Source organism: Gorilla gorilla, chromosome 4, assembly GCF_029281585.2.
Source record: "Gorilla gorilla gorilla isolate KB3781 chromosome 4, NHGRI_mGorGor1-v2.1_pri, whole genome shotgun sequence".
In the NCBI taxonomy this organism is placed as follows: domain Eukaryota; kingdom Metazoa; phylum Chordata; class Mammalia; order Primates; family Hominidae; genus Gorilla; species Gorilla gorilla.
Window position 1 is genome coordinate 9,417,915 of NC_073228.2, and position 12,160 is coordinate 9,430,074.

Consider the following 12,160-nt stretch of genomic DNA (forward strand, 5'->3'; position numbering starts at 1 on the left):
GGCACTGGGAAGGGCGGCTCAGAGAATCTCATGGCACAGGAAGAGCCCGTGAGGGTCACTATTCCGACAGCCAAGGGTACAGCTGAGGACAGAAAGAAATTCAAAGTACATTGGCCAGGCGCGGTGGCTCACGCCTGTAATCCCAGCACTTCGGGAGACCGAGGCAGGCAGATCACCCGAGGTCGGGAGTTCAACACCAGCCTGACCAACACGGAGAAACCCCGTCTCTGCTAAAAATACAAAATTAGCCGGGTGTGGTGGCTCAAGCCTGTAGTCCCAGCTACTCATGAGGCTGAGGCAGGAGAATCGCTTGAACCTGGGAGGCGGAGGTTGCAGTGAGCCAAGATCGCGCCATTGCACTCCAGCCTGGGCAACAAGAGCAAAACTCCGTCTCAAAAAAAAAAAAAAAAAAGAGAGAGAGAGTAATGTCCATGAACTAGGGGGAATCTGGAGAAACTAATCCTTCTCCCGCTTAATTAGCTGGAGCCACGAGGCGTGAAATGACACAGGAGTGGCCTTACTGGGGAAAGAGATGCAGCTGTAGACTTACAGACCTCCATCTAGACAGGAGAGAAAATGTTTCAACAGAAACAAGTTTAATAGCAGTTCAGCAGAGAAGGGTGCCTGACGTGTGCTAGTCTGTCATTCCCTGCCGACGTGAGCTGTGCAGGCACCTGCAATAGACGACAGAAAGCAGGGCATGCATGAGGGGTCCCGTGGGGTCCTCGCCACTTCACGACTGTGGTCCAGGAGAGGCTTGCTCCAAGGGCTCTGCTCCCCAAAAGGCCTGTCCTGACTTGGGCCCCCCCAAAACTGAGGCCAGGCCTTTATCCAGCCACCCTCTTTAGCAAGAAAGCCTTGTCCTGTTCATAGGTAGTTCTCAAATAAATGGATGTTAGAAAAAACACACAGAAATACCACTTAAGAGAACCACATTAGAGTCTAATAAAGCTTCTTAGAAACACACTCACAAAGCCCCAGGTAACTGGTATCTCAAACCATCAGAATAAGCTGTAAACTCTGAGGGACCCTCACACGCTCCCACAGAGCAAGCTGGACCCCATGTGGAGTTTCTCTCCTTGACAAAGCCATAAAGCCATGGTCACTGGAACATGGGTAGAAGTTATTGTCTGGTTTTGTGTGTGTGTGTGTGTGTGTGTGTGAGAGAGAGAGAGGGAGAGTGTGTGTGTGTGTATGTATACAGTTTGAAGCACAGCCTCAGTTTTATAGAGTAAATACGGCCAGAATTTAGCATGCAATATGTTAAGAGACCCTGACATGTAACTGAATATGGAACTACTCTCCAAATCCAGCATTCTCCTAACGGTCAATTAAGAGATGCCCCCTTGCTGTAGACAGGAAGGCAGGCAGGACAGGGTGTAGACGCTCCAGGTATGGGGGGGTGGGCACAAGGTGGGCCAGAGGGGAGGCTGGGTCTCATTCTGTACCTTCCATGATTAAAGACCCCCAAGCCCCTCCACAAAGGAAATATGGAAGACGTGGCTGGTAGGCTTTTTTTTTCCTTTTTGAGACAGGGTCTTGCTCTGTCACCCAGGCTGGAGTGCAGTGGTGTGATCACAGGTATCTGTAACCTCTGCTTCCTGGGCTCAGGTGATCCTCCCACCTCAGCCTCTGGAGTAGCTGGGACTACAAGCGTGAGCCACCACACTCAGCTAATTTTTTTTTATTTTTTGTAGAGACAGGGTCTCGCCATGTTGCCCAGGCTGCTCTCGAAATCCTAGAGTCACACGATCCACCTGCCTCAGCTCTCAAAGTGCTAGAATTATAGGCATGAGTTACTGTGCCCGGCCGGTAGGCTATATTTTAATATAACGTGTTTATACATCTGCGGTTAAAAGAAAAAAGGTTTTTCCCCTTCAATAAATAGAAAACAGTTGCCCCTGCACCACCCTCACCACTAAGCCATGTAGTTTAGATTTTTTTTTAAGGATCATTTACTCATTAAATGAAAGCCTCAAAGAAATTCTATAGATGTTCCTGGTTACTTAATGAATTAAAAAACTATAAGCATACATACATTTCTTCTCTATGTTTTTAATATTCTATATTTCAAACCTACCCACTGCCAAATTATTTCAAATAGCAAGATTCTCATATACATCCAGTAAACAGCCAACACAACACAGATACACAGAGAAAAAACCTACATAGTCTAAAGGGTTAAAATTATTGTTATAACAGAGCGAGACTCTGACTCAAAAAAAAAAAAAAAAAATTATTGGTGTGTGAGCTGACCAAAGGGAATATTTTGCAGATTTCAAAGTGTCTCTTGGGGGTAGCCCCGTGGTTCCACGACCAGGTGGGCTCCCCGGCTGAGACAGGGCACACCACGTTCATCTGTTTTTCACCCCGGCCAACTGGTTAAGATGTCTTCTAAGTGTTCCTTGGTAAAAGGTGGTTTGAAAACTGTCTCTGCAAACTTCAGAACTTCTGTCCATTAGCAGGACTAGATGAGGAAGACAGGAGAATGCCAAAGGGAAGGACAGGCTGGGTTTTAAATCTCTCCTACATTTCAAATATGAACTGCACTGGTCAAAGGGAAATATCTCAAACAATCCACACTTCACAAATCCTATGCAGATACATGAATTTCCACAACAGTAAAGCACGCAGGCCTAGACGCTCCTCCAGAACCACGCTTCCTTCTGCTCCACACGAAGAAGGTGAGGCAGAGCATGGCAGCACCGGCCCCCAACTCCTCTTCCTCCCAGCACGGGAGGCTCCAACCCCCTCTTCTACCTTCCTAACCTGTGCCTGCATTCCAGACAGCAGCCGCTCCACTTTCTTCTGGGTATCCATCAGCCTCTATTTAACAACAAACTGAAGGCACTTACCTGCCAGCCCTTGTCCGCAGTCCTGTAGTAGGGGTAATTTTTAGTGATGTGTGTATAAATCCCGTTCAGGGTGAGCTGTTTGTCGGGAGCCATCGTAATTGCTTGAACTATCAGTTGCGCGTAGGAGTAAGGCGGCTTTGAATCATCCTGTATTTAAAAAACAAACACAAAAGTAATATTGAAGTTACCACATTTTGTATTAAATTTACTAGATTTAAAGATTCTCAGTGCTTTTAAGTGTTCCTCTGATACCTCATTTTTCTTTTTTTTGAGACAGAGTCTCGCTGTGTCGCCCAGGCTGGAGTGCAGTGACGCGATCTTGGCTCACTGCAATCTCCGCCCTCTGAGTTCAAGCAGTTCTCCTGCCTCAGCCTCCCGAGTAGCTGGGATCACAGGCGCCCGCCACCGCACCCGGATAATTTTTGTGGTTTTAGTAGAGACGGAGTTTCACCATGTTGGCCAGGCCGGTCTCAAACTCCTGACCTCAGGTGATCCGCCTGCCTCGGCCTCCCAAAGTGCTGGGATTACGGGTGTGAGCCACTGCGCCCAGCCTAATACCTAATTTTTCTTACTATGAAAGTAATACAATTCGAAAACATGGAGGAAACAAATGGAAAACTATAAAGAATATTAAAAATTACATAAGGAAAAAATCCAAATGTCAAAAATGAAGACATAAAGTCTGCTTGACCTCAGTGGAGTCCAAGGCAAAGCACCTCAACCACGACCAGATCCTGTCAGCTACCCCAGGGGTACAGGCGAGGGGTGGGTAAGGCTGGCTGAGGGCTCACAGCCAGCAGCACCCCTCCCCAGGCATAAGCACCAGGGGTGGCCAGGGCTGCTCAGAGCCCCTGGGACTCACCAAATACCCATCCACAAGGAGCCCCTGCCGCCCATGAGGAGGAGCCCCCTGGCCCACGAAGAGCCCCATGGAGGCTTCACCTTGGGGTTGGAGACATCCTGGCTGCTCAGTGCCCCGCTGACAGGCTGGCATCCCTGGTCCTGGCTCTTTCAAGGCCACTGGTGGCTCCCTGTCATAGTGACAACTTGAAACCCACACTTATAGGCACGAGCCCACTGGGAAAGGGAATCACTCCTGGTTGTGAACTTCTGGGCAACACGCTTGTCAAGATGGATGAAGAGCAACAGATAATGTTGGATGAAAAAATACATTCAAGATGATACTATATACATGGAGTCTTACAACGAACAATTATAGATACTGTTCAAGGATAAACACAAATGGAATGGGAAACAGGCAGGCTGACAGACAGGCGGCAAGGATATCAGAGGCGCCCACATGGGCTTCCACAGCACAGGCCGCATTCAGCGCTGACAGCTCAGAGTGGGCAGAGGGACTTTTGTCTTTTCTTTTCTGGGGACACGGTCTCACTCTGTCGCCCAGGCCAGAGTGCAGTGGTTTGATCACGGCTCACTGAAGCGTGAACTCCCAGGGCTCAGGTGATCCTCCCACCTCAGCCTCCCCAGCAGCTGGGACTCCAAGCGCATGCCACTATGCCTGGCTAATTTTTGGTATTTTTGTAGAGATAGGATCTTGCTTTTTTGTCCAATCTGATCTCAAACTCCTGAGCTCAAGTGATACGCCCACCTTGGCCTCCCAAAGTCAAATTTGTCTCTTTTTCTTTTTTGAGACAGTCTCACTCTGTCACTCAGGCTGGAGTGCAGTGGTGTGATCTCGGCTCACTGCAAGCTCCACCTCCCGGGTTCACGCCATTCTCCTGCCTCAGCCTCCCCAGTAGCTGGGACTACAGACGCCCGCCACCACGCCCGGCTAATTTTTTGTATTTTTAGTAGAGACGGGATTTCACCGTGTTAGCCAGGATGGTCTCGATCTCCTGACCTTGTGATCCGCCCGCCTCGGCCTCCCAAAGTGCTGGCATTACAGGCGTGAGCCACCGCGCCCGGCCTATCGCTTTTCTTTTTCTAAACAGAAAAATGTAATCACAAGAAGACCCTCCACACACCTAATTCTTTCTTTTTAGACAGGGTCTTGCTATGTTGCCCAGCCTAGAGTACAGTGGCTAGTCAAGGATTGATCGTAGCTCACCACAGCTTTGAACTCAAGTGATTCTCCTGCCTCAGCCTCCCGAGCAGCTGTGACTACAGGTGCATGCCACACTGCCCGCTACGTCTCTTCCTTTAAACAGCTAACAAAGCCTTCGTCACTGTGCCTGTGCTGTTGGTGTACTTCCCTGTGATTTTCTTCTATGTTTCTAAAAACTTTTTAAATTGAAAAACATATAAAACAGACAGAAAAGCTCATGATACATTTATGTCAGCTGAACAAATTTTTGCAAAGTGAACATCAGTATACTAGGTCAAGAGACAGGGCACCACCAGCATCCCCAACATGCTCGTATGGGCCCTCTCAGCCCACTACCTCTACTTCTCCAAGAGGCCACCATTACTACTGACTTCTTAGAGTGACCACAGTTTTGCTGGGATTTACTACGTTTTACCACTTGGCTGCATCCTTAAACAATACAACTTAGATCTGTCCAATTGTAAGCCTGACAGAAACAGCACCACACGTGATGCGCCCTCCTTGCCTAGCACCCTGTGTTAGACGCCGTAGTCGGCCGCAGGTGGGGGATGCACAGCTGTGGCTTATTCATTCTCATGGCTGTGCTGCGTTCTGCTGGGATAGATCACACTTCCTCAATATATCAAGTAATACCATGCATGGTTCTTACTCTCTTTCTTCCACTCAGCATTACATCTGGAATATTTCCATATCAGCAAACACTCTGCATGCTATTCCCTAAGTGGAAGCACAATATCCTAATCACCATTCCCTAGGGACACTGAGGTTGCGTTCTTTTTATTTTTTATTTTATTTTTTCGAAACAGGAGCTCACTCTCTCACCCAGGCTGGAGTTCAGTGGCGTGATCTCAGCTCACCGCAACCTCCGCCTCCCAGGGTTCAAGTGATTCTCCCTCCTGAGCCTCCGGAGCAGCTGAGATTACAGCTGCGTGCCACCACGCCTGGCTTTTTGTATTTTTTTTTGGTAGAAGCGGGGTTTAACCATGTTGACCAGGCTGGTCTCCAACTCCTGACCTCAAGTGATCCCCCCGCCTCGGCCTCCCAAAGTGCTGGGATTACAGGCATGAGCCACCACACCCAGCCGCATTCCATTGTTTTATACAAACTTTCATCCATTTCCTTTGGTCAAAGTCCTAAAAGGAAAATTACTGGGTCAAAGAATACAAACGTGCCAGGTCATAGTGTGACTCTCAACAACTGCTGTCCAAACAAGTGACAAACGTGCCCTATACAAACATGAGTGGCAGGGTGTGCGTTTGCATAACCTTCAGAGTTTGGGACAAGGGGATAAACTCCGGCACAAACACACATGAGCTCCACAAAGACCAAAGTACTCCTCCATCTTCCGCTGTCTGCCCAGCCCTCAGCACCTGGGCCTACAGCTATTAGGGAGACCCTAAGATGTGCGTTGAACGACTAAACAAGTACACTTGCAAAGCCCCAATACCAAGAACACAGCAGCAACACCAGAATCAAGCCCACATCCCCACCAATGCCCTGGCAGGGCTGTCACTGGACAGGCAGGTGAGTGACAGGCAGGTGACACTGAGGGCCCTGTGGCTACACACTGTCCCCCAGGGGCTGCTTCAAGGCTACAAAGCCTTTACCTTCGGGCTGTCTCCACCTGAAGCTTCCTTTTCATTTTCAGGCTGTGAGTTGTCAGCCATTAAATTGAGGTCAGACGGCATCACTCGGCCCACCTTGTACCCTGAAGACCCCGCTCCCCGGGGGCTGGAGGGGCAGGAGTTTGCAGCGCTGTGGAAGAGAAAAAGTTGTTCCTATTAGTCTATCACAGTGCATACATCCTACTGTGCTTCAGCAACTGGCTTTAATTACAGGGATAACAAATACAGAAATGTTAAAAAAAAAAAAAAAAAAAGGAAGAGAATATCAGCATTTCCTACGGAAACACAGATTCTTATAAATGATGTGTAAAATTTAAGATCGTCCCAAGAAGCAATGTGGAAATAGGGTATTTGCTTCTATAAACGTCAGCTCATGAAATGTGACACAAGCTCTCGGGAGGCAGTGGCCCACTCATTTCACCAGTGAGGAAACTGAGGCTCCGGATGGTTCCAGAACTTATTAAAGACACAAAGTGACACAAGATAGGCACAGAGGTCCTCACTGAGGAGCTGTGACAGGGGGCACAGAAAAGACAGGGAAAGTCGGGGAGGTGGGGGAGGGGAGGGGTCTGCCAGCCAAGGCCCCTGGAGCGGAAGTGGAGCAAGCGGTTCCACTGAAGATGAAGCCGTGGACATGGATACCTGCTGAAGGCACAACAGCAGGTCAGCTAGGGGCGCCCGGGACGCAGCAGCGGGTCAGCTGGGGGCGCCCGGGACGCAGCAGCGGGTCAGCTGGGGGCGCCCGGGACACAGAATCAGGCCCGTTTTCAAACAGGCACTTTTTCCCACCGGGCTGGACGGGGGCACAGGGAGTGTTCTGATTCTTGATCTCTGTGCCGATTAAAGGGCACGTGCATTTCTGGTAAGTCAAGGAGCTGCAGATTCTCTCCATGCCTCATTTTCTGCACTTCAATAAAAAGAACGAGCCATTGAAATGGAACAATATCAAGATAAGATTATTTTATAAGTTAGAGAGGGGTTTTTGGGGAAAAACATTGCAAATGCACAGAAAAGGTCTAGAAAAAATAACCAAGAAACCTAAAGGCATGACCTCTGAGAAACAACTCAAAAGGAGGGCCAGGGAGATGGAGAAGTGGGGAGGAGGAGGGAAAGGGCAACACACCAGTGGCCTTGTACCCTCTGCAGTGCTTCTTAGACTTTCCGCCATGAATATGCACCACTGGTATACTCACTCACCCATTCAACAAGTATTTACTCAATGCCAGCAACCATCCTTAAAGCACTGGAGAAAAAGCATCTACAATTTATGAGTTTAAAGAGCCAACTTTTAACAAGTGGAGGATGCAGCCAGTGTGGCCCGAGGAAGGCGAGTGACCTGCTGGCTGGACGGCAGGTTTGGAAAGTCAGGTTGCTCAGGCTCGCTCCACCTGGAGGCCCCGGGGACCTGGGTTCCCCCTGACAAAGGTCTGTGCAGGTGTGGGGAGGGGCAAGCAAGGAAACACAGGATGAAAAGAAAGCAGCAGGTGGGAGGAGAGGCGGAGTTGGGAGCCGACCCAACCTCAGGGCTGCAGCTGTGACCGACCCTTCCCCTGCACCCACCGCTGCTGTCAGTCACATTTGAAGTGGGGTCTTCAAGGCTGCTGCTTGGCGGTGAGCTGTATGTGACTCAGGTAAACTCGGGCACATTCTACTCCAGGGAATTCTGTGTCCTTTTCATGCAGTGCTTAATAAGCACTGGGTGGCAGGACTGACTTTTGCCTACCCACTCGCACATTTACTATTTGGCCCACTCAGTTAAGTTCAGCCAAATTCAGCCAAAAGAGAGGGCAGCCTCTCAGCAAAGGAGCAATGGGGGAGAGAGCAGCAACGAGAAGGCCCTGATGCCAGCCGGGGCGACTCTCAGACAGCACCAGGCACAGGATGGTGGCCAGAGTCCACTGGCCACACCTCCGTTTCACAAACACGTGCACAACGGATGCTTTTCCAGGGGGCCTATTTTTTTTTTCTTTTGTGGTAAAATACACACAACATAAAATTTACCATTTTAACCATTTTAAACTGCACACTTCAGCAGCATGAAGCGCATTCACACAGAGGTGCAGCCATCACACCACCCCGCTCCAGAATGTTCTCATTTCCCAAACTGAAGCTCTGTCCCCAAGAAACACCGGCTTCCCCTCCCCGCCCCCAGCCCCTGGCCACCTCTCCATTCTGCCTTCTGTCTCTGCGAATGTGATACTCTAGGAATCTCAATGACTGGCTTATTTCACTGAGCATAACGTCCTCAGGGTTAATTCATGTTTCAGCATATGTCAGGATTTCCTTCCTTTTTAAGGCTGAATAATATTCCATTGTATCTTCTATTCTCTGGAAATTGTGCATACGGCTGCTATGAAAACGGGCATACAAATATTTCTTCAAGACCCTGCCTTCAGTTTGGGTCTATATCCAGAAGTGGGGTTGCTGGATCACATGGTAATTCTATTTTTAGTTTTGTGAGGAACTGCTAGTCTGTTTCCACAGCAGCTGCACGGTTTGGCATTCCTTGCAACAGCACACAACAGTTCCAATTTCTCCACATCCTCACTAACACTATTTTCTGGGTTTTTTTTTTTAATAGCAGCCAATCCAATGGGTGTGAGGTGGGATCTCACTGTGTTTTGATTGGCATTTCCCTAATAACTACTGATGCTGAATATCTTTTCATGTCCTTATTGGCCATTTCTATATCTTCTTTGAAACAATGTCTTTCACGTTTTTGAACTGGGTCTTTTGTTTCTTTGTTGTTGAGTTTTAGGAGTTCTCTCTATAATCTGGATGTTAATGCCTTGTCAGATGTATGATTTGCAAATACTTACTCCCATTCTGCAGAACACCTTTTTACTACTGATGTTGTCTTTTGATGCAGAAATTTTTTTAAATTTTCAAGAAGTTCAATTTGTCTTTTTCTTTTGTTGCCTGTGCCTTTGGTATCAAATCCAAGAAATCAATACCAAATCCAATGTCATAGGTTTTGCCTATGTTTTCTTCTAAGAATTTTACAGTTTCAGGACTTACATTTAGGTCTTTGATCCATTTTCAGTTAATTTTTGCACATGGTATAAGATAAGGGCCCAAATTCATTATTTTCCATGTGGACATACCGTTTACCTGGTACCACTTGTTGGGAAGTCTGAATGAATGGTGTGGGCATGTGGGCACCCTCGTCAGAAACCATTTGATGAGGCCAGGCGTGGTGGCTCACGACTGTAATCCCAGCACTTTGGGAGGCCGAGGTGGGTGGATCACCTGAGGTCAGGATTTCAAGACCACCCTGCCCAACATGGAGAAACCCCGTCTCTACTAAAAATACAAAATTAGCCGGGCGTGGTGGTGCATGCCTGTAATCCCAGCTACTCAGGAGACTGAGGCACGAGAATCGCTTGAACCCGGGAGGCAGAGGTTGCAGTGAGCCAAGACCGCGCGTTGCACTCCAGCCTGGGCAAAAAGGGTGAAACTCCATCTCAAAAAAAAAAAAAAAAAAAAACCATTTGACTACATTATGTGAGGGTTTATTTCTGGGCTCTCTACTCTTCTTTAAAAAAAAAAATAAAGAAAAAATGTTTAATTGGCTCATGGTTCTTCAGGCTGTGGGCTCTCTAAAAAAATTCAAAATTCAAATTAAAATCTATCTCAGACTTTAGACCACTGTCTGCCCTTTCATTTAGACTCCAATAAAAAGAACCCAGGCCAGGCACAGTGGAGCACGTCTGTTGTCCCAGCTACTCAGAAGGTCAAGGCGGGAGGATCACTTAAGTCCAGGAGTTTGAGTTCATCCTGGGCAACACAGCCAGAATCCATCTCTTAAAAACAAAAAACAAACAAACAAACAAACAAACAAAAACCAGCCAGCTGTGGTAGCTCACGCCTGTAATCCCAGCACTTTGGGAGGTGGATGACGAGGTCAGGAGTTTGAGACCAGCCTGGCCAACACAGTGAAATCCCGTCTCTACTAAAAATACAAAAAATTAGCCGGGTATGGTGGCACATGTCTGTAGCCCCAGCTACTCAGGAGGCTGAGGCAGGAGAATCACTTGAACCCGGGAGGCAGAGGTTGCAGTGAGCCGAGATCACACCACTGCACTCCAGCCTGGGGAACAGTGCAAAACTCCATCTCCAAAAAAAAAAAAACACTTTAAAAACATCTTTTGAAGAATGAGTAAACAGGCCAGGTGCAGTGGCTCAGCCTGTAATCCCAACACTTGGAGAGGCTGAGGTGGGCGGATCACTTGAGGTCAGGAGTTCAAGACCAGCCTGACCAATATGGTGAAACCCTGTCTCTACTAAAAATGCAAAAATTAGGTGGGCGTGGTGGTGGGTGCCTGTAGTCCTAGCTACTCATGAGGCTAAGGCAGGAGAATCGCTTGAACCTGGGAAGCGGAGGTTGCAGTGAGCCGAGATAGCACCACTGCACTCCAGCCTGGGCAACAGACAGAGACTCCTTCTCAAAAAAAAAAAAAAGGAATGAGTAAATAAAAACCAGGAACCTTTGGGAACTGCATTTCATAATGCAGGAAATTCAGAGCAGAAATCCAATGATATTTTAAACACCACCTCACATTCTCTCTCTCCACATAAGTCAGCACCAGGGAAGGAGAAAGGCGTTCCTTGGGGCTGCCACTGGGACTAAGGATGCTCCAGTCCCCCATCCCCATGGCCGCACCTGATGGTTCCCGTGGGGGAGGGCAGAGGGCTGATGAGGTGGGCCATGGTGTCTGGAATGTTGATGGTCAGGGGCGAGATGTGTGGCTGTACGGCCTTCACTGGAGACTCGGATGCCTCCTGCTTCTCTCTCTTCTCGCTGGACAGGGCAGTAAACGTTATCTTGATGTTTGTGCTCGGGAACCTGAATGTGCACCTGGAAAAGAAAAGCCCACCATCAGCACCTTTTGCTGTCCCAGCCGGGGCAGGGCAGAGTCCCCACGTGTCCCTACAACACTGGAGCAGCTGAGGACATGGATGCAACACTTCCAAGCTCAGCTCACTGTGTTATTACAAGTCGCCAAACAAACAAAACCACAACTAAGGTGCTTCATGACTTTAAAAACACCAGTAAGAAAACACTACTTAGACCAGCCATACAGGAAAATAAAAAGCACAGACAAGGCCAGGTATCGTAGCTCATGCTTGTAATCCCAGCACTTTGGGAGGCTGAGGCAGGCCGATCACTTGGGTCCAGGAGGTCAAGACCAGCCTGGGCAACACAGCGAGACCCCACCTCTACAAAAACTACAAAAAATTAGCCAGGCGTGGTGGTGCATGCCTGTGGTCCCAGATACTCAGGAGGCTGAGGCAGGAGGATTGCTTGAGCCCAGAAGGTCGAGGCTGCAGTGAGCTATGATAGTGCCACTGCACTTCAGTCTGAGCAAGAGGCCCTGACTCCCCCGACCAAAAAAAAAAAAGCATAGATTCAAAAAGACTCAAATACTACTTAGTTTACATGACTCCTTTTAAACTAAGTGCCTGAATATGTTTTGGGTCTTATAGTAGACTTAAAACAAAACTCAAGAGTGCCTGCGATTGCAGGCGCGTGCCGCCACGCCTGACTGGTTTTCGTATTTTTTTGGTGGAGACGGAGTTTCACTGTGTTGGCCGGGCTGGTCTCCAGCTCCTAA

The 12,160-nt window shown here is 48.4% G+C and overlaps 1 protein-coding gene across 1 annotated transcript in view; it reads right to left on the reverse strand.

The window, feature by feature from the left end:
• FOXK2 (forkhead box K2) overlaps nt 1–12,160 on the reverse strand; it is an 86,877-nt gene that overhangs the window by 27,698 nt on the left and 47,019 nt on the right. The window contains exons 2-4 of the mRNA XM_055389347.2: nt 11,209–11,403; nt 6,528–6,675; nt 2,856–3,002 (exon numbers count right to left, since the gene is read on the reverse strand). Coding sequence (XP_055245322.1) covers nt 2,856–3,002; nt 6,528–6,675; nt 11,209–11,403 — 490 coding nt within the window. The remainder of the gene's footprint in view (nt 1–2,855; nt 3,003–6,527; nt 6,676–11,208; nt 11,404–12,160) is intronic.